At 43.9% G+C, this 27412-nt stretch overlaps 1 protein-coding gene across 1 annotated transcript in view; it reads left to right on the top strand.

Annotated features, from left to right (window-relative positions):
- TBC1D5 (TBC1 domain family member 5) overlaps positions 1–27412 on the top strand; it is a 1081936-nt gene that overhangs the window by 806490 nt on the left and 248034 nt on the right. The window contains 2 exon segments of the mRNA XM_030202651.1: positions 17312–17379; positions 17382–17453. Of these exon segments, the coding sequence (XP_030058511.1) occupies positions 17312–17379; positions 17382–17453 (140 nt within the window).

Below are 27412 nucleotides of genomic sequence, written 5' to 3'. Positions count from 1 at the left end.
AATTCTTCAGAAATATGAACTTATTACTTTTGATAGCTGAGTTCCTCTTCTGTTTTTAATTTGTGGCCTCAATGATCCAAGCCTTATACAGTCTAGTAATTACTGCATGGGCCTGACTTTGTTTCCTTATCTTAGCGGTGGTGACTGATGTCAAGTCTGCAAGCCTAGCAACTGGGGAAGGCATGAGAACATCACAGAGTCCATGCCCTCTGCTCGCTCTGGTAAGCAGTAAGTTGGAAACTATGATAGCATCTGTTTTCATGCTCATTCTACTTCCCTCTCAACTGCTTATTAGCTTGCTCCAACATTTCAGTGTTTTTCTGGGCTCTGATTAATGAAAGCACCATCTCCTCAATTCTTTCTTCCAGATTGCTTAATTTTGCAGAATTCTCCCCCCAGTGTCAACACCAGTTGTTTGAATCGGCCACTATCATTTCATGTTTAGCATAGAGATTACTGTCTTAAAGGACTTGAACTCGTTGAGATTGGTCCTTGATCCACTCTTCTCCAAATTCATCAAGGACTTGGATTTTAATCTGTATTTGCGTTATTATTATTATTAGCATTTGTATAGCGTTACCAGATGCACGCAGCGCTGAACACCTGATACAGTCCCTGCTCTAAAGAGCTTACAATCTAAATATGATAATCACTAGTTTGAAGACTGATGAGCTGCTATCTTTATGGAAGGAAGCAATCATTCTACCACCCTTTAAAAAAAGCCTTCCCTAGATGCTGTACTTACTTTGAATTATCACCTTGTTTTTAATATTTCTTTCTCGGCCAGTTGGTAGAAAAAACAGTTTGACTCAACTCACTAACTTTCTGCCCAAAGCTAATGTCTTACATCTACATCAGTCAGGGTTATGAGAAAAACACAGCACCAAGGTCTGCCTTACCACACTGGTCAGGGAAATTAGAGAATGTTTGGATGTAAACAAACTGACCACCATGGTTTACTCAGTCTTATATCAGCATCCTATCTAGTCTATTGTGGTCTCTGCTGTCTTGTATCTTTGACGTTAGATTTAGAGATAAGGGACTGGGCTGGTTTATAGTACTTCATTTCTTATATTAAGGTCATTTTGTTTCCTGGTGAAATGTCTGACACTCTTACTTATCTGTGGAGTCCCACAAGCTTGTTTTTTTTTTACCCTGACCCTTTTTAACCTGCTTTTGAAGCCTTTAGCTTCTCTTGTTTGGTCTTTAGATCTCAGTGCACACCACTTTGCTGCCAATATTCAATTGGTGGCCTTTGTGGATATCTTATCTTCTCCCATCCTCTCCAGCCCTCAACAGTTGCCTTTCCGAAGTTGCTGTTTCTCCCTCCTGAATTAGTATTCTTTAGAGGTTTCTTGTATATGGGCTATCAAGCTGAATGCTAGCAGTCTACATTGACGTATCTCTGGTTGTGCAGTACTAAGCACAGAGTCATAGCTCAGACCTGGACCTAGTTCAAATTAGGTTAAACTGAATTGTAGTGTGAATAAGCTAAGTAGCTTGGCTAAAGATACTGACAAGGGGAATATAAGATTAAAAAAAAGGTACTTACTATCATCCATCTTCTGCTGTCATGGCCTGCCTTATATGTGCAATCTATTGCACCCATCTTCTTAGGTGTCTGGAGAGGCTGGTGATACAGAGATTCCTTTTAAAGTCCTTCTAGTGTTACCTTTGTGATAATGAATAAACATCCCAAGTCATCTAAGCATTGCCTGCACTGGTAGCAACATGCGGAAAAGAGCTTTGTTGCATCCCATCAACAGCAGCTGCCGTGGATTGAAAAGACCCAGAGGTGAGATAATGTATCAAGCTCAACAGTTTGATAAGCCCAATTATAGCATCAGGATTGATGTCAGGGTTTTAACTCCTCATATAGCACCCTAATTAACACAGAGCTCATGTGGTATATATCAGTTAACACTCCCGCTACCTGGCTCACAAGGCCGATCTCAGTCCTAAATATTCATGGATGCGGTTTCTTCTCTTCTCTTCTATTGTGTGGTGTCTTCCTTTGTTTCCTAGGGCCTTTATAGTGTCTGTCACTGTCTCCTGCTTTCTCGCTCTCTCTCTCTTTCTGTCTCATCATATTTATTTATAAAATACTGTGATAAGTATGAGGCTGTCCTATCCGGGCTAGGCCACTAGAGGGCGCTAGTAGGAGAGTAGGTGGAGGTCGCTAGGACCGGGGAGAGCCCTGGGAGGTCCACAGGTGTAGTAGGTTATGGGCTGGGTCCTGTGTAGCTAATTAACCACTTTATACCCCACCCGAGTTGTCAAAGAAAGGAAGAGAGGTGAGCTGGCAGCAGAAGAAGAGAGATCCCCTGGAAGAGACTGGCTAACCCTATGGACTTGTGGTGGACTGTGTGTCCAAAGGAGATCAGCAAGCTGAAAATCCTGCGGTAAGAAGTCCCTAAAGCATTAGTGTCTGACTGTGTGTTCAAAGAGGGGGGACGGTGTGTCCAGAACTGGGTGTTCAAAGAGGGGACTGTGTGTCCAAAGAAGAAAGGACCGTGTGTCCAAAGTACTGAGAGAAGCAGGCTGCAAAGCCTGGGGTTAAAAGTCCCCAAAGTATTGAAGGTAGTACTGAGTCCATGCATCTGTGTGGGGAGGCTTAGTGTGAAGACCTATGAAAGTCTAAAGTATTAAGCTAGAAGAAGTGTGCCCAGGGGCTGGAATAAAGAGTTGCCTGAGAAATATGCAGTTGGTGAGACCTGTTTAATTTGCTTAGTGGGAACCAGGACACCCTGAGCGAGAAGGGGAAGCACACTAATCTGCATACAATTGCATATTGAGAACCAAGTCACCCTGAGTTAGAAGGGGGATATCACAAATGGCACCCCAGATGGGACTTGACTGTTGAACAACCACCAGGTGATAAGGATATCAGAGGAGCCCTGCTACCCTTGGCAGTGGAATATCCCTGTCTGAAAGGTGAAGCCAAGGGGAGAGCTGAGGACTTATGTGGACCCAGGCAGTCAGTGTATCCCCAGTGAAGTGAGATGGAGGTGTCCTTGGAGGTTCCAGAGGCTGTGTTCCAGAAGCCCGTCAAGGGGACCAACACTAGCAAAAGCACTTTGCTCACCTACCCCAGGCTGCACCACAGCGGACGGCCAGGAAGGATGGAGGCCTGAGAAGCCGGAGGAGCCAGGAAAAGTGTATGCCCTCCTGGAAGAATTGCTGCTCCTCAGTGGAGAAGGCTTAGAGGGTTGTTGAGGTAGAGCAGCAATTATTTTAAGGGTGGGGGTATGTGATAAGTATGAGGCTGTCCTATCTGGGCTAGGCCACTAGAGGGCGCTAGTAGGAGAGTAGGTGGAGGTCGCTAGGACCGGGGAGAGCCCTGGAAGGTCCACAGGTGTAGGAGGTTATGGGCTGGGTCCTGTGTAGCTAATTAACCACTTTATACCCCACCTGAGTTGTCAAAGAAAGGAAGAGAGGTGAGCTGGCAGCAGAAGAAGAGAGATCCCCTGGAAGAGACTGGCTAACCCTATGGACTTGTGGTGGACTGTGTGTCCAAAGGAGATCAGCAGGCTGAAAATCCTAGGGTAAGAAGACCCTAAAGCATTAGTGTCTGACTGTGTGTCCTCAGTACTTATAGGAACTGTGTGTTCAGTGAAAGGACTGTGTGTCCAAAGAAGAAATGACTGTGTGTCCAGAACTATGTGTTCAAAGAGGGGGGACGGTTAGTCCAGAACTGGGTGTTCACAGTTCTGGACTAACCGTCCCCCCTCTTTGAACACATAGTTCTGGACACACAGTCATTTCTTCTTTGGACACACAGTCCTTTCACTGAACACACAGTTCCTATAAGTACTGAGACACACAGTCAGACACTAATGCTTTAGGGTCTTCTTACCCTAGGATTTTCAGCCTGCTGATCTCCTTTGGACACACAGTCCACCACAAGTCCATAGGGTTAGCCAGTCTCTTCCAGGGGATCTCTCTTCTTCTGCTGCCAGCTCACCTCTCTTCCTTTCTTTGACAACTCAGGTGGGGTATAAAGTGGTTAATTAGCTACACAGGACCCAGCCCATAACCTCCTACACCTGTGGACCTCCCAGGGCTCTCCCCGGTCCTAGCGACCTCCACCTACCCCTCTTGGACTGTGTTTCAAGGACTGTGTGTCCAAAGTACTGAGAGAAGCAGGCTGCAAAGCCTGGGGTTAAAAGTCCCCAAAGTATTGAAGGTAGTACTGAGCCCTTGTATCTGTGTGGGAAGGCTCAGTGTGAAGACCTATGAAAGTCTAAAGTATTAAGCTAGAAGAAGTGTGCCCAGGGGCTGGAATAAAGAGTTGCCTGAGAAATATGCAGTTGGTGAGACCTGTTTAATTTGCTTAGTGGGAACCAGGTCACCCTGAACGAGAAGGGTAGCACACTAATTTGCATATGATCTGCATATTGAGAGCCAGGTCACCCTGAGTGAGGAGGGGGATATCACAATACTTATATACCAGCCTTCTTGAACATGCATACAAAGCCATTCACAATTATAATAAAAATATAAAAACAAAGCACACAATAATTTCATCTAGTGATACATATCTGTATCTGCCATCTTATCCTCTTTCTCTCTCTCTCTCTCTCTCTCTCTCTCTCTCTCTCTCTCTTCTATCTTCACTTTCCTAAATAAAACTTACAGTAATATTTATCTTTAACCAATTTTGCTCTGCTGTACTGACAGCTACATATTTAAATCAGTAAAGAAATGGATCTATCATGCCCATCGTACAACTGTTTGTATTATCAGATTAAAATCAAATGCATTCTGTCATAGTCTATATTTGCCACTGTCGAACAGAAAAGTGCACCATTTCCAGCAGTTCATTCATCCAATAGGTTGAAAAACTAATTTAGCAATTGGGCATCATAAAGACCCATTATCATTCAGGGAAAATCAGCTTAAGGTAGGGGCAGTATGTAAAATTTGTAACACCATAGGTCCATGATCCACAAGTACATGTGTAGCTTGAATGTTCTAAAATGAAAAAAAATATTAAATAAATTCTACTCCAATATTGTTATAAAGCTGAAAGTTACAACAGTATTTAAACTAAAAATCTATCTTTAAATTATGAATATAATCTATACCTTTCTCTTCCCTACCATCAAAGTGTTTCATGTTCAGCTTCAGCTACAATGTTCAACCTGCAGAAACACAGATGGTTGTTTTGGTCCTTCTAATATAAAACTATTCACTGGGGCATTTGATAATATATACATTTTAAGATACATTTTGGTCAGCATATATTGTAAATTCATTGTTTTCTTTATAGAAAGAACTGTTGTAGTGCTTGTTGTGGACAGATGGAGCAGTCACCACAAGAAAATTGTCCCCTCAGGCCAGAGTTGTAATACAATTCATGAAAAGGATGCAAAGCAGATGAAACTATTTGATCTTTGATACCATGTCCTTTTTTTAAAAAACCAGTAGAGAGGATGTAAAAATGCTCTAAAGTTTTAGTACTTGCCAGAATTGTTTAAAAATCTGGTAAAATGTTGCTGACATTTTGTGGAATGTCTCAGAACACAACTCATACATGATTCATGTTTATCATATGTCTTGTCTTGGTTTACCAGATCATTTTGATCAGAATATAATGTAGGTTTCTAAACATCTTAGATGCATTTAAATTGATATCCCTTTTCTATATAATCTTGGCCCAAGCTGAATTGAAAGCTTGTAAATCTATACAAAACCAGTGCAAATGGAAGAACTTCATATGGGGTAGATTCTCTTTGCATGAAACTTTGGAAATTGAATGATGTGTTGCAATGAGATTGCAGTCTGAAAGCCACTACAATTTGTCCTTATTTAAATATCCTAAAAAGCAATCTGATGTAAATGACTTTTTAGTGGAAATTTTATTAATGTATGAACTGATCCATAAATTAGAACTGCTATAATTCATTAGTTGTATCATTACAAATATGACAGTTGTTTCCGTTATTTATTCCCCACAATAAAATCCTGACATGAATGAGTATTCAACTCAACTAAGCCGTATACACATAGTCAATGTCTGTAGACATATAGCTCTATAGCTAACACTTTGATCTGTAAATAAAAAGACCCTTTCAAAGGCAAAATGTTTGTACTATGCTATAGATGTCCTATTACAAATAAAACTAATTATAATAGGAGGAAATCTCCTCTTATTTCAATTAGAACAAACAATCTAGAGTAATAGGAGATCAAAAATAATGTATACTCAATTGACGTGTATTCAAAGCACATATTAGTGTAAAGAGGAGAGGGCCTCAAGAAGCCCCCGGCTATGTGTCTCTATAGCTCTCGGGGGCTGGCAGCTTCATCATCGGCCCAAAAACCTCTGAACTACAATCTTTAAACAACAATTTTTATTTTCTTTTTTATATAAATGGTCTCACCAAACTCCACAAAAAATTCTAAAGACTCATGAAATTGAAAAGCTACTTAGCTTATTCGGATCAAGTCCTCTTTATAATGGAACTTTATCAATGCTGATCGCGACCACGACCAACAGTGGTCAACGTTTCGTCATCTGCTTCAGGGTCGTGTGGTCTGCGTTGATCTCCATTCAAAGCATTTCCAACTTCAGCGGACGGATTATAATAAAATTCCCGTGACCATAGGTAATATATCCTGTTATCTCACCTTGCCTTCTGTCACAGATTCCCAATGGTAGAGAAGCAGATTTCCTTAGAGTCTCGAGCTGAAAACCTCAGCAAGCCTCCCAGTCCAGGAATAGGTCTAAGATTTGTATATCTGAATGTAGATTACGCAGTCTTCAGTAGGGCCTTGTGTTAGCTGAGCTAACCTTGAGTATTTTACAAGGGTTTGCAGTTCACTGGTGTTTAGGAAAAACAGTCTTTTGCTCTTTTGGCGTTCTGTTCACCTGCAAATCCTCTGGTGTTTCTGTCTTCTGGTGTTCTCCCTCCAACTGTCTTTCTTCAGTCCAAACCTTTGGTATCTAAGGGTCAGATGATACCTGTGGACTAATCACAGACGGTGACATAATGTCCAGCCAGTTTCATGGTCATGAAGAGAGCCTTTGTTGTAGATGGCATGCAAACTCCCTGTCTGTGGCCATACTCCAAATTCTCTCCAAATTACTTGAGCGTGCTGTTCACCGCCGCTGCCTTGATTTTCTCTCCTCACATGCTATTCTTGACCCACTACAATCTGGTTTTCGCCCTCTCCACTCAACCGAAACTACGCTTACTAAAGTCTCCAATGACCTATTACTGGCTAAATCCAGAAGTCAATATTCCATCCTCATTCTTCTTGATCTTTCCGCTGCTTTTGACACTGTCGATTACAGCATACTTCTCGATACCCTGTCCTTACTTGGATTCCAGGGCTCTGTCCTTTCCTGGTTCTCTTCCTACCTCTCCCTCCGCACCTTTAGTGTTCACTCTGGTGGATCCTCTTCTACTTCTATCCCTCTGCCTGTCGGCAGAACCTCAGGGTTCTGTTCTTGGTCCCCTCCTCTTTTCTATCTACACTTCTTCCCTTGGTTTATTAATCTCATCCCATGGCTTTCCTACCATCTCTATGCTGATGACTCCCAAAATCTACCTTTCTACCCCCTGATATCTCACCTTGCATCCAAACCAAAGTTTCAGCGTGCTTGTCTGACATTGCTGCCTGGATGTCTCAACGCCACCTGAAATTAAATATGACCAAAACCGAGCTTCTCATTTTCCCCCCCAAACCCACCTCCCCGCTCCCCCCATTTTCTATTCCTGTTGATGGCTCTCTCATTCTCCCTGTCTCCTCAGCTCGAAACCTTGGGGTCATCTTTGACTCTTCTCTCTCCTTCTCTGCTCATATCCAGCAGATTGCCAAGACCTGTCGTTTCTTTCTTTACAACATCCGTAAAATCCGCCCCTTTCTTTCCGAGCACTCTACCAAAACCCTCATCCACACCCTTGTCACCTCTCGTTTAGACTACTGCAATCTGCTTTTTGCTGGCCTCCCACTTAGTCACCTCTCCAGTCGGTTCAAACTCTGCTGCCCGTCTCATCTTCCGCCAGGGTCGCTTTACTCATACTACCCTCTCCTCAAGACCTTCACTGGCTCTCTATCCGTTTTCGCATCCTGTTCAAACTTCTTCTACTAACCTATAAATGTACTCACTCTGCTGCTCCCCAGTATCTCTCCACACTCGTCCTTCCCTACACCCCTTCCCGTGCACTCCGCTCCATGGATAAATCCTTCTTATCTGTTCCCTTCTCCACTACTGCCAACTCCAGACTTTGCGCCTTCTTTCTCGCTGCACCCTACGCCTGGAATATACTTCCTGAGCCCCTACGTCTTGCCCCATCCTTGGCCACCTTTAAATCTAGACTGAAAGCCCACCTCTTTAACATTGCTTTTGACTCATAACCACTTGTAACCACTCGCCTCCACCTACCCTCCTCTCTTCCTTCCCGTTCACATTAATTGATTTGATTTGCTTACTTTATTTATTTTTTTGTCTATTAGATTGTAAGCTCTTTGAGCAGGGACTGTCTTTCTTCTATGTTTGTGCAGCGCTGCGTACGCCTTGTAGCGCTATAGAAATGCTAAATAGTAGTAGTAGTAGCTGTGTGTCTCTCTCCTCCATTCTTCCCAGGAGATAACTGGGCTAGTTTGCAACAAAGAATATGTCCTTGGATGAAGTAATCATGTAAGGCTCAGCAGTAATTTCCTTTGCAAGAAAGCTGGATTCTGATGGTTACAGATGTATTCAGGTCACAGGCTGTAGAATCCATATTGTTAAAAGAATGGTTCAGGCTTGTATAGGCCAAGACCAGCAGAGGTGAGATCTCGGGTAAATACCCCTAAAGGGCATGCGATGAAGCTACAATGTAGTAAATTTAAAACGAATCGTAGAAAATGTTTCTTCACTCAACGTATAATTAAACTCTGAATTTGTTGCCAGAGAATGTGGCAGGGGTGGTTAGTTTAGCGGAGTTTAAAAAAGTTTGGATGGCTTCCTCAAGGAAAAGTACATAGACCATTATTAAATGGACTAGGGGAGAAATCCACTTTCTGGGATAAGCAGTATAAAATGTTTTGTACTTTTTGGGGATCTTGCCAGGTATTTGTGACCTGGATTGGCACCTGTTGGAACAGGGTGCGGGCATGATGACCTTTGGTCTGTCCCAGTATGGCAATACTTATGTACTTATGCAGGGCTTATATCACACTGGCGGTGTTTAATGCATGCTAGGCAATAGTGTGGGTTTTAGAGTGTTCTAACCATTAGCACTAGCCCATACTAACTGCTTAGTGCACCTTAGTAATCATGCCCCTTAGTTGTGAGCCTTCCAGGGATGGCGAATACCTATCTCTCTTTCTAGTTCTCCTGAATTATTACTAGTTCTGTTGAGCGATGATACTTTTCATTTTGTAAACCGCTCAGATGCTCTTCGATGGTCGTATATCAAGTGTCTAATGCACTCAGGTACAATAGTTTCAAGTTTAACTTGCCTTGAGCTACAACTGAAAAAAAGCATGAATCATATCCCAGTAGCATAATATGGTCCATCCAGTCTGCCCAACAAGGTGGCCAGAGTATCTGGCATTCCATGCAGATTACACTTCATGATTAAATACTAACATTACTAACATGGCAGTCAGCAATTCACCACATACCGACCACATGTAGGTAGTTGTGTATGACACAGTCTTAGAATATAATAACATAATGTGCTATGCTGTCTATTCAAATATTTTATTGTGTATTGTGTTGACATGGTAATGTATTATACTATGCTATATTGTACTATTATTTGAATATTTTACTGCTGTAATTGTCTCTTGTTTATGTTTGACTTATTTTTGCTGTATACCACCTTGAGTAAATTCATTCAAAAGGTAGTAGATAAATTCCTAATAAATAAATATTACCATGCCAACAATCCAAAAGTGGTTTTATTATGGGCTGCAGCATGCATTATCAATACAAGATTAATACAACAGTCCAACATATTGCTAACTAATAACATTTTGCCTACTAATTTCAAACTTCAGATATTTTCCCAGCCTCCACTGAGATAGCACCCTCTCATAGCATGAGTACAACTTGCTTGATGATCTATCATTTCGGCATGTGAGATTGGGAAAATGCAGGGAGAAGATATTTATGATTGCAGCTCCTAAACTGGAATTCACTCCCAATGTACTGGCATCATTTCATCCAGTGCTGTCCTTCAGGAAACAGTTAAAAGCCTTTTTGTACCAACAGGGTTTTGATGGTTTTTTGATTTTGCTTTCTAATGATTTTTCCTTGTCATCAGCAGCAGATGAATCCATTAACTGATGGGTTATGTCCGCCTACCAGCAGGTGGAGATAGAGAACACTGAAAAACCTAGTGCTCTTTGGATGGCTAGCTCCATCTGCCTTCAGTATTGCTCTATCTCCCAGCAGGTGTGGACGTAGCTTGATCAGCTCCTGGAAAATATTCTGCCTGGGGTGGCTCCTGTGCTTTTCCCAGTTGAAGCAGGGGTGTTGTGGCTGGTGGTGCCCACTTTGAAGACATATAGGTTCGCCCTTTCCCTGCCTTACCCGTCCCCCTGCCTACCGGAGTACCTCTGTTGCCACCTGCCTCCAACTTTCCTCACAGCGTTAAAAAAAGAAGAAATACGCATTGGTTCTGCGTGGCTATTCTGAGGCTATTTTCACGTGCAGCTTGACCGGAGCTCATTTGACTCGGTCTTTTGAGGCGAGAGTGGTGCCTAGCTTCTCCAGGGATGGGTCCCATGGACGCTGTTCAATCGAGGTAAGTTTTGGCGCGAAGCCGCATTTTACTTATATAATCCGTCCGTCGGATGATGGCTGCTGAAGCAGTTAAACGCTGCTCCCATTGTGGTAAACATAGATCAGCAGCGGGCTCTGTAAGACGTGCTCTTAGACGCTAGAGCTGGTACGAGCATGGCGAGCGATTCTTCCCGCTCAATGGAGCTGGCAGCGGGCGCCATTTAGGAAGCGCCGCACACCTCGACCCTTGCTGTTGCGGAGGAGTCTGAGTGCAGGGGGGACGCCTCGGTTAGAGACTACCAGAGGAGCTCCTGTTCCCGTTTCTCCTGATTTGGAGACGGAGGGTCAGGGTGAGTTTTTCTCCCCGAATTTGTGCTTCTATGCATAAAGCTTTCATGCTGAAAAAAGCTCTGCCGCACATGTCTGACTCTGCGATGTTACCTGGTTTCCCCCCGGGTGTTGATGGCCCGGGGCTGGCTGATTCCCTCGAGCATTGGAAGGATGCAAAACACTGACTGGTAAATTCCCCGTCGGAGAGTGGCGCACTCCCCCCCCCCCCCCCCCCGTGGTCGGGCGGTGTAGATTCTGAGGGTTCTGGCAGGGCTTCATGGTCTGAAGAGCCAGAGGAAAGTGCCAGTTTGCCACTGGATCTGTATTATCCCAATGCGGTGAGGATTTTCCACCGCGATGAGCTGCCAGCGCTCATTTCGGACACCTTGCAGGCCTTCTCAATTGATGATCCTGCCAATGGCGAGGCATCTTCTGGTAATCCGAGGATGGCGAGTACTAAGAAGCCTGCTCGAGCCTTTCCTGTGCATGACTCCATCCAAGAGCTTATTTCAGCTCAATAGTCTGAACCCGAAGGGCCTTTGAAAGTGGCCAGGGCTATGGGTCAACTTTACCCTCTAAGTGAGGAGCACTTGGCCCCTTTGGGGATACCTAAAGTGGACGCCTTGGTCACAGCGGTGACTAAAAGGACCACCCTCCCCGTAGAGGGAGGGATTGCCCTGAAAGATATACAGGTCAGGCGGCATGAATCCGCGTTGAAACAGTCATTTGAAATCTCGAGCCTCGCCTTAAGGGCGTCCATATGCAGTTCCTATGTTGCCCGGGCCTGCCTTTCTTGGTTGTAACAGGCAGTGGAACAGCCCGCGGATGGTGTGGAGTCCCTCTCTGAGGTTGCACCGCGGATGGAGTCGGCCATTTTAGCTGACGCCCTCTATGATCTGGTAAGAGCTTCAGCTAAACAGATGTCTGTGACGGTTGCGGCCTGCCGCCTTCTATGGCTTCGGCATTGGGCGGCTGACATGGCCTCTAAGCACAGGCTGGTGAAGCTTCCCTTTCGGGGCCACCTGTTATTTGGAGAAGAGTTGGAGAAGATTGTGAAAGACCTGGGGGACCCTAAACCCCAGCGCTTACCCGAGGATAGGCCGAGGCCTTCTTCCAAGGGTTCTGTGTGGGCCTCCTCTTCCAGACCGCGCTTCCATGAAGCTCGCAGGTATTGCCTGGGGTGCTGTGCTGGGGTTTCTCAATGTGCCCATTTTCAGCAGAGGAACTCCTTTCGCTCGGACAAGCGTTCCACAGCGGCCGGTTCAAGGCCTGAAGTTCAGGGGCAGCCCCCTCAATGACAGGGCGCCGGTCCATTCCTTGATTCCTGCAGTAGGAGGACGTCTTTCCCTCTTTCTCGAGGAATGGACCAAGATTACCTCCGATCAGTGGGCCCTGGACCTGATCAGAGAAAGTTACCGATTGGAATTCAGCGCCCCGGTGAGAGATGTGTTTGTGGAGTCCTGATGTGGTACTGCCGTCAAACGGGCAGCGGTAGAGGAGACCTTACAAGTCTTGTTGCACCTTGGAGCGGTGATCCCTGTGCCTCCCGCCGAACGCGGCTGTGGTCACTACTCCATTTACTTTGTGGTGCCTCGAAAAGGTCAGTCAACGAGTCTCTAAGAGTGCGACATTTTCTCATGGAAACCCTGCACTCCGTCATTGCGGCGGTACAGCCAGGAGAATTTCTCATGTCTCTGGACCTAAAAGAAGCTTACTTGCACATTCCTATTTGGCCCCCGCACCAACGGTTTCTCCGGTTTGCAGTTTTGCGAAAACATTTCCAGTTTCGGGCCTTGCCTTTTGGCCTCGCCACAGCTCCCCGAACCTTTTACAAGGTTGTGGTGGTAGTAGCTGCTTTTCTCAGGCGACAGGGTATCCGGGTTCACCTGTACCTCGACGACTGGCTCATCAGAGCGGATTCGGCAGACGAAAGTCGTCTGGCCACAGCCAGATTTGTCTCAGTACTGCAATCTCTGGGCTGGGTCGTCAATATACCCAAAGGTCTGGTTCGACACGGCCTCAGGGTTTGTCTTTCTTCCCGACCGAAGGTGGTACAAGCTTCAGAATCAGGTCCATCTGCTCCTGAGAATGCCTCGCCTACGAGCTTGGGACTTTGTCCAGTGGCTGGGGTTGATGATGGCCACTTTGGAGGTATTGCCATGGGCGAGAGTGCACTTGAGACCTCTGCTGATTGCCCTGCTTCAACGATGGTCTCCAGTGTCCCAGGGATTATCAACACAGACTCACGTGGCTCCCTGCGGCCCGGCTCAGTATGGAGTGGTGGCTCTCCGACAGCATGCTGCGGCGAGGAATGCCGCTGGCGCTTCCCTCTTGGTGCCTGATGATAACCGATGCCAGCCTGGTCGGCTGGGGAGCACATTGCAAGGGAAGCTATGCCCAGAGCCTGTGGACACCCGCGGAATCGGGGTGGTCATCAATCGCTTGGAACTGAGAGTGATATTCCAGGCTTTTCTGGCCTTTCACAAGTCTCTGGAGGGGCTGGCTGTTAGAGTTCTGTCGGACAACACGACAGCTGTGGCCTACATAAATTGACAGGGCGGCACTCAGTGCAGAGCACTGGCCGCGGAGGCCGCTCAGATTTGCCACTGGGCCGAGCTACATCTGCAGCATCTGTCAGCAGCTCACATAGCAGGTCAGAGCAACGTGCAAGCCGATTTTCTAAGCAGGCATCAAATCGACCCAGCGGCGTGGGAACTGGAAGACGAAGTGTTTCTTCAGATCTGTGCCAATTGGGGAACGCCCGTAACGGATCTAATGGCATCAAGCGCAAATGCCAAAGTTCCGTGCTTTTTCAGCAGATGGAGAGATCCTCGCTCGGTTGGATGCCTTGGCTCAACCCTGGCCTCCGGGCCTCCTGTATGTGTTCCCTCCTTGGCCCTTGATAGGGCGAGTCCTCCTGCGAATTCGGCTACATCAAGGAGTGGTGATTCTCATTGCCCCGGATTGGCCCAGGCGGCCGTGGTACGCGGACCTCCAGCGGATGCTGGTGGAGGCCCATCTTCCTTTACCTCTGGTACCGAACCTGTTGATGCAGGGGCCGGTGACCATGGAGGATCCCTGCCGCTTTCGTCTTACGACATGGCTCTTGAGAGGGCGCAATTGAGGGACAAAGGCTATTCTAACAGTCATCTCCACTCTCTTGCAGGCCCGCAAGCGGTCAACTTCCATTGCTTATGCTCGGATATGGCGCCAGTTTTAGGTGTGGTGCGTTTCAAGGCGATCACACCCACGAGGGCTACAGTCTCGCCAATACTGAAGTTTTTGCAGGATGGTCTACAAAAAGGCTTGGCCTACAATTCCCTGCGAGTACAAGTGGCAGCATTGGCATGCTTTCGAGGGAAGGTCTCTGGCCTTTCCCTGGTTGCACATCTGGACGTTGGCCGATTTCTAAGAGGGTGGCTCCGGCTTCGCCCTCCAGTGCAGCTGCCGTGTCCGGCTTGGAACCTGGGGCTGGTGTTGAAGTCGCTCCAGTGTTCGCCCTTCGAGCCACCGAGGCGAGCGTCAGAGAAGGCTGTGACTCTAAAGACAGTCTTTTTGGTGGCCATAACTTCGGCGAGACGTGTGTCTGAACTCCAGGCTCTGTCCTGCCGAGCTCCCTTTCTGCAATTCTCAGAGGTCCGGAGTAACGGTACGTACAGTGCCTTCCTTCCTGCCTAAGGTGGTTTCAGCATTTCACCTAAACCAGCCATTTATCTGCCCTCCTTTACTAAGGAGGAGTTTCCGGAATTGTTTGGGCAGTTACATCTCTTGGATGTTCACAGGGCTCTATTGCAGTATCTACAAATGTCAAATGACTTCAGGACCTCTGATCACCTTTTTGTCTTGTTGTCAGGTCCTCGAAGAGGGTCTCCAGCGTCTAAGGCCACTATAGCCCGTTGGCTCAAGGGAAGTCATTTTTTCTGCGTATCTGCTGTCAGGACTGTATCCGCCTGACGCATTTAAAGCGCATTCCACGAGAGCGATTTCCTCTTCGTGGGCCAAAACAGGAGCACTCTCTCTTCAGGAGATCTGTAGTGCGGCTACTTGGGCTTCTAAGCTCTCCTTTGTCCGGCATTACAGGCTGGGTGTTGCAGCGAAGTGGGATGCGCAGTTTGGAGTGCAAGTGCTTGCTTGGGGAGTGACAGATTCCTGCCCTAACTAGGGAGTGCTTTTGTACATCCCATCAGTTAATGGATTCATCTGCTGCTGATGACAAGGAAGGGAAAATTAGGTTCTTACCTTGATAATTTTTTTTCCTTTAGTCACAGCAGATGAATCCATGATCCTTCCCTGTCTGTTTATTTGTTCAGTTGTTTCCTACAGACATGTTCCCTCATTGGGAGAGGTTGCAAAACAGTCTTCAGCATTTCTGTTCTGTTACAGGAGGCTGAGATCGTCCCTCCTTTGTGTGATTATTGCTCCTGTTCTGGGGCATTCGTTCGCTGTGAGGAAAGTTCATGTTATTCTACTTTGAGGATACACTCTGCTTTGGAAGTTTCGAATACTGAAGGCAGATGAAGCTAGCCGTCCATAGAGCACTATGGTTTTTCAGTGTTCTCTATCTCCACCTGCTGGTAGCAGACATAACCATCAGTTAATGGATTCATCTGCTGTGACTAAAGGAAAGAAAATTACCAAGGTAAGAACATAATTTTCCCATTTATTTTGTACTGTCAGTGTGTTCGTTTCAGTTATTATATTGATATTATTGTGAATGTGAAATGGTAGATTGTGTGGGTTATATATTTTTTTTTAATATATATATATACTTGATCCCCAATCTGTCTTTGCCACTTTTGGGACACAGACCATAGAAGTCTGCATGACACACGCCTTAATTTTCAGTTATTCTAGTTATTGCCGAAGCCCTCTCCAACCATGAGGCTTTTTAAATTTTGTTTTGATTTGATTTGATCCTCTCCCTATATATAGGGATCCTTGGTTTTTATCCCATTCATTTCTGAATTCAGTCACTGTTTTTATCTGTACAACCCCTCCTGGAGGGCAATCCAGGCATCCATCACCCTTTCTGTGAAAAAGTATTTCCTGATGTTACTTTGATGTCTACCACCTTCAACCTCAGTTCATGTCCTCTAGTTTTACCGCTTCCCCATCTCTGAAAAAGATTTATTTGCATATTAATACCTTTTAATGTGTTTTAACAATTTAAAATCTGTATCATATCTCCCCTATCCCTCTTTTCCTCCGGGTATACATATTCCAGTCTTCAAGTCTCTTCTCGTATGCCTTTTGGCACAAACCTCAAACCAATTTTGGAGCTCATTTTCAAAGCACTTAGACTTACAAAGTTACATGGTAACCTATAGAACTTTGTAAGTCTAAGTGCTTTGAAAATACACCTCTTTGTCTCCTTCCTATGAACTGTGTCAAGTCTTTTTATTTCCTTGGGAGCCCTTTTAAAAAAGCGCAGTAGAGCGCATCAAATCAGCCCTACTTCCAGGGTAGCACAGGAGCACTGCAGTAGTTCTGAAGTTGGCACATGCAGTTTCCCACGGTAGAAAATAATTTTCTACCGCGGGGGGCATTCCCAGTGGTAATCAGCCATTTGGCCACATTGCCATGTGCTGCCCAATTACCATGGGGTTAGTGTGTGAGCCCTTACCACCTTCTAAATAGGTGGTGGTAGGGGCTCGGGCACTAAATAGCCACACGCGAATTTTAATATTAGCGCATGGCCATTTACTGCCCTATTTTAAAAAAAGGCTTTCTTCCCCCATAGTAAAAAGTGGCCCAGCACATGCCAAAACTAGCGCAGGCCACTTTTTACCACGGCTTAATAAAAGGGCCCCTTAGTGGGATACTGCCTCTAAAACTGAACACCAATGATTTAAACAGGGGCATTAACACCTCCTTTCTTTTGCTGGTAATGATTCTCCCTACGCAACCTAGCATCCTTCTGGCTATGGCCACCACTTTTGCCGCCTTCAGATCCTCAAACACTGTCAGTCTAAGGTCACTCTCTCCATCCGTATATATCAGCCTTTTGCTCCCTAGTAAACACAGTTCCTTTGGATTTCTACATCCCAAGTGCATCACTCTACTGCTTTGCATTTGTCACATTAATAAATGTGTAGTCTTCTAAAACAATAAATTATATACACTAAATTTAAATAAATTATTTGTGAGACACTTGATCTATATTGTATCTAAATAAATTTGATCTGCATTGAGCTAGTTACTGTGTATATATTAGTAGTGTTAAGATATTTAGTAATATTTTCTTTTCTATTTTAGGCGATGGATCAGACTTCTGTTTGGGCGAGAATTCCTTCTACAGGACCTCCTTGTTATTTGGGATGCATTATTGCTGATAGCACCATGCTGGATTTAGTTGACTATATTTTTGTAGCCATGTTGTTGTATATAAGAGATGCATGTAAGTATACCAAACCTTGGGGAAACTATAATCCAAAATAGTAATTCATCTAATAATAAGACAGAATATTCAAATTAGATTTAGTACAGGCATATAATGTAAATATAAGAGATTTTTAATATACTGTTCGTGAAAGATATTTAAAGGAAGTGCTACATTTTGGAGAGTATGTTTGAACTGTATTTCGTAAATTTGTAATTTGTAAATGGAAACTAGTATGAAAACTATTTGCAGAGAGCTCCATCTACTGACAGATTGCTATCTTTCAAAAATGCATTTCAGTGCTATTTGACCAAACGTTTCATACTTTTGGAGATGAATTTGGAAATTATATACACCAGGGGCGTAGCCAGACCTGATATTGTTTTGGGGGGGTGGGGAGCAGAGTTAACATTGGGGGGGGGGGGGGTCACTAGACATATAGACACGAGTAGTTCTTGGTATACTCCTAAATAATGCCTTAGAGCCTTAGAGTGCACTTGATAATGGATTTCTAAGTAAACAGTCTGTCCTGCATCAGCATATGCCACATGCACACTTACGGAAACTTTGGAAGCACTGACATTTTTAAATGAAGTTGCATTTACCATTATAGTAGATTTGAATCTGGTCAACCTCTCAACACACATCACAGTATACTAGAAAATAATTACTGCAGTGGCACATATCCATCAACTTTATAAGAAATATACCTTATTAAGCTGTATTAATAAAATAAGTCTTCTTGTCCCTTTCCTCTGGTTCTACTGCTTTCTCTCCTTTCTGAAGCTGACATGAACAAGTTCAAGTCCCGGAGTTCCTGACAAGTGTTTCTTCCTCTCCCTTCTCCTTATGAAGGAGCAGACAAATAAAGGATTGTCTGCTAAATTAGTTTGTGAAGTAACACTAAATCCTGTAAAGAAGCTTCTCAGAGACTATATAGCAAGCTTAACAGCACCAATTCTGAACACCCAAATATCAGTAACTGTACCTTTAAAAAGGCAGCAGCGACTATAAAGAACCGCAATATGCATCCTTTTGGAAAAGCCAGACAAAGCAGATTCCTATGGATCCATGCACAAAATCTCTCACTTTGGTCACTCACAGAACACAGACCAATATTCACCAGTTACAGAATAAAGGACCAAAATTAGAAAAGGAAACAGTGAGAAATCACGTTCTCTGTAAGCAGTACAGCTCAGGAGAAATAAAAATAAAAGGAATTATTTACTGTAGGGAGCAAGATACAAGCTCACTTTCTACCCCAAAATAAAACCTATGAATAAATTATCTGGATACCCAAGAAAAGTAAAAAAAAAAAACTTGTGGGACAACAGTGAGCTGTATTTTCAAAGCACTTAGACTAACAAAGTTACTAAGGGCCCTGTTTACTAAGCTGTGTTATAGGCACGTTAGCATTTTTAACACACGTTAACTATGTACGCTCGTTAACTGTGTACGTGTCTACAATATCCCTATAGGTGCCTACACGGTTAGCACACTCACTAATTGTAGGCGCATTAAAAATGCTAACGCACTTTACTTAACAAGGACCATAGTAACCTGTGGAACTTTAAGTGCTTTGAAAATGAGCCCCAGTGAACCTAGCCAACTTATTAGTGGAACATAACCACAGAGGCATGGTATAGTCACATTTTCAATATGGTAATACTAGAGCCCAGCTAAGGAACAGGTTATTTTGAGTTAGTCTTCACTGGACCAAACTTGCTTTCCTTATGCCATCACCAACCAGCTGGAAAGACAGTGTCTTGAAAGGTGGAGGATAAGGATTTTATTTTTTTTTTACACTTGTATCTCACATTATCCCAAGCAAACTTGGGTCCTATGTAGAATATTAACAAATTGGAATTAGCATATATATCCAACTGGGGCAATTGAAAGTCTGTCCCTTTAATGATGCCGCATATTCAGGAATCATAGCCATATGTATAACATGCACACACCAGAACAGGCATCTATACACACATTGCAAAGTAAACTACAACTTCTACAGAGTACATCCAAAGCTTAATTTTTATTTTCTCATTTCCATCTTCCAAAATTCTAGACAGCAGATGTACAGATCAGTAGGACCCAATGCATCCAAACAAGTAAAGTCAGAAACAACACAGTTTATACCCTTAGGATTCACCTTTGAGTTTAAAAAGCAAAACCACATCTATGTAAGGACTGGATAAACTAATTAAAACAAAGTTTAAAGCAAATGCTCTTAATATGTAATACTTGATAGTATAATGAAACAGTAATGGAATATTCACATAGCAAGCAGCCTGAGCTAATAGATTTATTTTCCAATGAACATAATTAATTTTGTATGAAATTTGTGGCTAACAGTGTGCTGAACTGGATAATGTTGCCACATTCAGATTGACTCTGGACAGAACTTCTGCATGAAGGAAGCCTTCCCTCATTATTCAAAACCTCTCTGTGAAACAGTAGTAATAAAAAGGAATGTGCATTTTTATAATATACAATCCACAAAATATATAATATTCAATCCACAAAACAAAGGAGCAAGTTCCCACATGCCATCTTTTTCTTATGATGTAGGCACAGGATCCCAGGTCTCAACCTAATTAATGTTTGTTTGTTTGTTTTTTAATTGTATGCATAAATAGTAAGTCTAATAATCACCTGATTCTCATAACATGATATCTGTTTTGATAGCCCTTTACTAGGTGAAAACATCTTCATAAATACAAGTGGTCCCTATAAATAGCCCCTCTAAATAACACAATGATTTACAATTTAGAAGTAAGTACTCAATACTTCCCCTATGTGCATCCGCATGCTGCAAAGCCGGCACGTTTGAAACTATAAGCGAGATCAAATAAAAATGTTACCAACAATAAAGGACAACAACATGGATAGAGCAGCTCATAGGTTTGCTTGCTTTGTTTTGGGTGCATGAGGATGACCGACAGCTGCGCGGAGGAGTGGGAAAGGGAGAGCAACCTTAATTGGCTTCAGCTTTTTGATGTCTCCTGTTCTGGTTCCGGTTCCCTGCACTGCTGCCCTTCTTCAATTTTCTGGGCCACTGGCAGCATCAGTGAGGTAAACACACTGTCTTTGCCAGCCCCAGAAGCTCTTCTTCTGTAGCATTGTCCCGCCTAGGCAGGACAGGAAATTGTAGCAGAGGGAAAGCTTCCAGGCCGCCGAAGGCATTGTGTTTACCTCATTGATGCTGCTGGTGGCCCAGAAAATTGAAGAACAGCGGTGCAGGAGCAGTGAAGGACAACAGTGCAAGGAGCGAGACAGCAGTGTGAGGAGCGGTGAAGGGAGCAAGAGGGCATCAAGTAGTGCCTAAAACACAGGCACATGACTGGCCATCAGGGTTGGGGGAGGACTGAGGCTGGAATGGGGTTCCTGGGTCCCCAAGGTCCCCCTTTAGCTATGCCACTGATATAAACTAACTTTAAAACTTTAAGAAAGACCTGAAATTCTGAACTCTGCTCTCTAGCAAGTTTAAATTATGACCGACATAAAACTATTAATTTTTGTATTAGTATGACTGAAAAGAAAACAGGGACACTTGAAATGTGCAAGAAATTTTGATAAAGTTATATATGCTTTTTCATACTCTGTGGAAAAAGATTTTTGTAACGATTTAGGCATTGCCATGAATTAAACGTTTAGGTAAAATATGGCTAAATTCTTCTGCATTCTTATCATTTTACTTGCACAAACATTTTGCATTTGACCAAATCAGAAAATTTCATAAGTTTGTAAGATCTCAAAGATCTTTTTCTTGAGATCAAATGTGGGAAAGAGCCTGTGTAACCAAAGTTCTTTTTTAATGTATTTGTATTTATTTAAATTCATTTTATATCTTGTAATTGGAGATATGGCAATTTACAATATAAATTAACATTGCTGAAATGCTAATATAACAGACATTAAAAAAATCATATAGAGAGGTGGTTATTAAAGTGTGATACAGCCGTAACATACATTACTTGTCCCTTAATGCACATTAAGGGGCAATAACATTGATATATTACTGTAATGCACATTAAAGTTACTGCGGGAAGACATAGAAAACTGTAGGCAGAGACCAATGGCCTATCCAGTGTACCCATCCATGCCATCTACTCTCCCTATCACTCTCTTAGAGATCCTATGTACTTGTCCCAAGCTGTCTTGAATTCAGATACTGTTTTCTTCTCTACCACTTCTATCAGGTGGCTGTTCCTCAAATTCACCACTTTTACCCTTTCATCTTCATCCTATGCCCCCTCGTTCCAGAGCTTCTTTCAATTGAAAGAAACTCACTTCCTGTCCATTTATGCTGTGTAGGTATTTAAGGAAACCCTTTTACAAAAGTGTGGCAAGCCTACTATGGGTTTCCTGGGGGCAATTCAGATCGGGAGCACGGCGGTAGATCTGACCCCACCACGCACCATTCCTGGGACTAAAAAATATTTTTGTATTTTCTAGCTCCAGGAATATGCTCCACTGTAATCAGGCAGCACCATGCACTGCCCAGTTATTACTGGGCTACGGTGGGAGCCCTTACTGCCTCCTAAATGGGAGGCAGTAAGTGCTCCCCCAGGAAATTGCCATTGTAAAAGGGAGCCTTGGCATGTGGTAAACCCACACATTGATGCCACTGCCACTTTTATCGCTGCTTGGTAAAAGGAGCCCTAAATGACTCTATCATATCTCCTCTCTCCTGCCTTTCTTCCAAGTATACATATTGAGATCTTTAAGTCTGTCCCCATATGCTTTATGATGAAGACCACTGACCATTATAGTAGCTGCCCTACTACTACTACTACCTATCATTTCTATAGTGCTACTAGATGTACACAGTTCTGTACACTAAACATGTAAGATACAGTCCCTGCTCGACAGAGGCTTGCAATCTAATCAAGACAAACAAACAGGACAAATAGTGGTAAGGGAATTAGTTAAGGTGGCAATTATAAACAGACATGGGTACTAAACAAGTGAGTAGGAGTTAGAAGTTAAAACAGCCTCAAAAAAGGTTGGCTTTTAGCCTAGATTTGAAGGTGGCCAGAGCTGGAGCGTATGTACTGATTCAGGAAGTCTATTTCAGTTGTATGGTGGAGCAAGATAAAAGGAACGAAGTCTAGAGTTCGCAGTAGAGTAAAAGGGTACAAATAAGAGAGATTTACCTGATGAACTGAGTTCCTGGGGAGGAGTGTAGGGAGAGATAATAGTGGAGAGGTACTGAGGAGCTGCAGAGTGAATGCACTTGTAAGTCAACAAGAGGAGTTTGAATTGTATGCGGAATGGATAGGGAGCCAATGAAGTGACTTGAAGAGAGGGCTAATATAAGCATAGTGGCAGTAGTTTAAAGTCATGCAGCAGAGTTTTGAACAGATTGAAGGGGAGAGAGATTGGCTTAGTGAGAAGCAAGTTGCAGTAGTATAAGCAAGGGTTTTAGTAGTGTGCTCAGAAAGGAGGAACAAATTTTGGTGGTGATATACAGAAAGAATCAGGTTTTAGCAGTCTATTGGATATGTGCAGAGAAAGAGTGAAAGGAGTCAAAGATGACCCCAAGGTTACAAGTTGATGAGACAGGGAGGATGAGAGTGTTATCCACAGAGATAGAGAATGGGGGAAGAGGAGAAATAGGTTTAGGGGGAAAAATAAGAAGCTCAGTCTTGGCCATGTTTACTTTCAAATTGTGGTGAGACATCCAGGCAGCAGTGACAGGCAGGTTGAGACTTGGTCCTGTATTCCTGCTGAAATTTCTGGTGTGGAGAGGTAGATATGGGAGTCATCAGCATAAAGGTGACAATGAAGCCCATGGGAAGAGATCAGAGCACCGAGGGAAGAAGTATAGCTGGAGAAAAGAAGAGGTCCCAAAACAGAACCTTGAGCTACACCAACTGATAGTGGGATAGTAGTGGAGGAGGATCCACTGGACCATACACTAAAAGTGCAATGGGAGAGAGAAGAAGAAACCAAGAAAGAACAGAGCCCTGAAATCCAACTGAGGACAGCGTGTCAAGGAGTAAGTGGTGATCCACAGTATCAAACACAGCAGATAGGTAAAGAAGGATAAAGATAGAATAGAGGCCTTGGATTTGGCCATGAAAAGATCATTGGAAACTTTAGCAAGGGCTGTTTCAGTTGAATGTAGAGGGCACAAGCCAGAATGAAGTGGGTCAAGAATAGCTTGAGATAAAAGAAAGTCAAGACAATGGTTGTGAACAGCATGTTCAATTATCTTGGCTAGGAAAGGGAGGAGGGAGATAGGGGAATAGTTGGATGGACAGGCAGGGTACAATGAAGGTTTTTTGAGGAGTGGTGTAACTACGGCATGTTTGAAGGCATCAGGAACAGTTGTAGTGGAAAGTGAAAGATTGAGGATATGACAGATAGAAGGGATGACAGTAGTGGAGATAGTGCTGAATAGAGGGGTGGAATAGGATCAGAGGAACAGGTAGTCAGTTTGGAGAAGGAAAGAAAATGTGCAGTTTCCTCTTCAGTTATTTCAGAAAAGGAGGCAGGGGTTGAAGGTTGTTTGACAGAATGAACTAAGGGAAGGAGAGGTGGAGGTGACTTGGTTGAGAAATCAAGATTAATCTTGTGAACCTTATCATGAAAGTACTCAGCCATAGTCTAGGGAGAAAGTGAAGGAGGGGATTCAGGTGAAGGCACTGTAAGGACAGAGTTCAGTGTGGCAAAGAGACATCAAGGGTTTGACCCAAGAGAACATAAGAACAGCCATATTTTGTAAGAACAATGCTCCATCCAGCCCAGTAACCTTGCAGAAACGCAGTTAGTAGCACCATTCCACGCTACCAATCCCAGGGCAAGGAGTGGCTTTCCCCATGTCCATCTCAATAACAGGTTATGGATTTTTCCTCCTGGAACTTGTCCAAACCTTTTTTTAAACCAGATACATTATCCGTTGTTACCACATCCTCCAGCAACAAGTTCCAGAGCTTAACTATTCTTTGACATGTTTATTCATGCCTTCAAAGAAATGAAGCAAATTGCTGAGGCAAGATCTCTCATGGATGAATCCATGCTGACTCTGTCCCATTAAACTATGTTTATCTACATGTTCTGTAATTTTATTCTTTATAATAGTTTTTCTATTTTGCCCAGCACTGAATTCAGGCTTACTGGTCTGTAATTACTCGTATTATCCCTGGAACCCTTTTTAAAAATCCACATTACATTGGCCACCCTCAAGTACTAAGGTACTATGGATAACTTTTACGACAGGTTACAGATCACTAGGAGCAGATCAGCAATTTCATGTTTGAGTTCTCTCAATACCGTGGGATGTACACCATCCAATCTGGGTGATTTTTATTACTCTTTAACTTATTAATTTGACTCATTACATCTTCCAAGTTCACCAACATTTCTTTCAGTTTCTCTTCATCGTCACCCCTGAAAACTATTTTTGGTATAGGTAGATCTCTTACATCGTCTTCTGTAAAGACCGAAGCAAAGAACTCATTCAATCTCTCCACTATAGCCTTGTCCTCCCTGAGCGCTCCTTTTACCTCCTTCCTGATCCAATGGTCCCACAGATTCCCTTGAAGTCTTCCTGCTTCTGATATACCTGAAAAAAATGTTGCTGTCAGTTTTCATCTTCGTGGCAAGTTTTTCATCATACTCTCTTTTAGCCTTCTTTATCAGTGCTTTGCATCTGTCTTGACAGTGCTCAGGTTGCTTCTTATTTTCTTAATTTTGGGAGGCGGGACTAGTGCTGGGCAGACTTATACGGTCTGTGCCGGGGCTGGTGGTTGGCGGCGGGGATAGTGCTGGGCAGACTTATACGGTCTGTGCCAGAGCGGTGGTTGGTGGCAGGGATAGTGCTGGGCAGACTTATACGGTCTGTGCCAGAGCTGATGGTTGGGAGGCGGGGTTGGTGTTTGGGAGGCGGGGGATAGGGCTGGCCAGACTTATCGGTCTGTGCACTGAGAGGACAGTACAAATAAAAAAAGTAGCACATATGAATTTATCTTCTTGGGCAGACTGGAGGGACCGTGCAGGTCTTTTTCTGCCGTCATCTACTATGTTACTATGTAATTCTTGTCAAGTGGATGTAGTTAATCTTATTTACACAGTGAAAGAGCAGACTTGGAAGGAGCTCAGCAAGAATTTGAAATGTATGAAGTCAGGCATGGGCACGGGATTCAGCCAAAGGCGTTCTGCACATTGGGCACAGGAATCTAGGTAGCGGATTCTAGAGGTCAGCCAAGGATGGGTTTTGGGTATGCCTTACAGAACAGGGAATGGAAGGAGTGAGGGTATTCAGAGCCAAGGAGAGAATAATATTGTAGGAAGAGGCAACCTCATTTACAGACTTGGCTATCACAGTGGTTGAGAAGAGGGATGAAACATTAGTGAAGACAGTTCAAGAGTCAATAGCCTAAAGATTCCTAAATGTATAAGTTGAGATTTGGGGGGGGGGGGGGGGGTGTTTAAGTGTGAAGGTTATCAGATGATGGTCAGACAGGGGAAAAACTGAGGTGCAGAAACTAGAGAGTGATCAGTTGAAAGATCAAGACAGTAGCCATTCTGGTGAGTAGGGGTAGTGGAGCACAGCTGAAGATTGAAGGAGGATGTTAAAGCAAGAAACTGAGAGGCATGAGAGTCAGAGGGATCATTAGCATGAATGTTCAAATCCCCAAGAATGAGGGAAGGAAAGCTAGGTGTCAAGTCAGTGAGAAAGTAAGAAAGGGACATTAGAAGGTAGATAAATGACTGCTACTCAGAGAGGTAGAGGAAGGAATGGACTTTGAAGGAAGAAAAGCCAGGAGACTGAGGTGGAAGAAGAGGTTGAAATCTACCTAAGGGTGAGAGTATTTATTTAAAAGTTTCTATTTCATCTACAACTAGTAGTAGACATCACCACCTCTGCAGAGAACCTGGCGAGGTGTATGGGAGATAATGTAACCTCCATGACACAGGGCAGTAGCTGAAGCAGGCATCGCCTGGAGATGAGAATGCTTCTCAGCTCTCTTGCACCCTGGTGAAGTAGATATCAGCCTTGGTGGCAGCAGCACTTGAGGACAAACTGAACAAGTTGTACACAGTGTTGTAAGAGATCTGGGAGTGCTTTGACTCCCATGCAAAGCACCTGGAGGATACCGAAGCTGGATGTCGGTCCAGGATGACCTTGTGGCTAACCTGCAAGAACAGTGACGCAGCTTCAGGCAGACAACAAGCAGCTCCAAGTATGCACTGATGACCATGAATACCATTCCAGGAGAAATAATGTGAGTATGATGGATTTAAAGCTGTGCCTCATTTTTGAAACCTGTCTACCAGAACCCTTGGTGTTCAAGATCAACATTGTTTGTGAATGAGCACCAGGGCTTGGGACAGCAGAGAGAATGGTCCACTGCAGCCCAGACCAGTGATTAAGTACCTCAACTGGGCTGATAAAGAAAGCATCATGCAGGCTTATTGGAGGCCGGTGCCCTGGAGTATCAAGGTCGTAAACTGTTACTGGTTAATGATTACTCAGCTCAAGTGGCTCAAAACAAGAAGAAAATGTTCCCCAATTTGTGCTGAACTTCACTATCGTAAAATCTTGTTTTCCCTGCAGTATCTGGCTAATTTGCAGTTTCGGCATAAGGGCAAGGTCCTCTCCTGCACCTCGGTGGAGGAGGCCTGATAATTGTGAACAGTTTTCCCCCAGCTACCTGATCGGTGGATGGTTGAAATCTTGGAAGCCACGTGGGAGCCAGTCACTGCTTCTGATTGGTTTACTGTATTCTCTTTCTTTTTTTTTGTGACTGAAGACTTCTGTGCATTCTGCTTTTTGGGAGCCTGTGACCCGTCCAGGTGACCTGAGAGGTCAATTTTACAACTTTATATATTGATCCCTGGCTCCAGCTGTTGCATTCATACTGGTATCAGGGTTGTGGGAGCCCCTGGGAGCTAGTGGCCTGGGATGGGCATCTGGATCTTTCTTGGTGGTATTTAGAGTACTTTGGGGGTGTTTATGGTGGATGGAC

Source organism: Microcaecilia unicolor, chromosome 1 (genome assembly GCF_901765095.1).
Source record: "Microcaecilia unicolor chromosome 1, aMicUni1.1, whole genome shotgun sequence".
Lineage (NCBI taxonomy): Eukaryota > Metazoa > Chordata > Amphibia > Gymnophiona > Siphonopidae > Microcaecilia > Microcaecilia unicolor.
The sequence above is the reverse complement of the archived record's forward strand: the minus strand, read 5'-3'. Positions and strand labels throughout refer to the sequence as shown.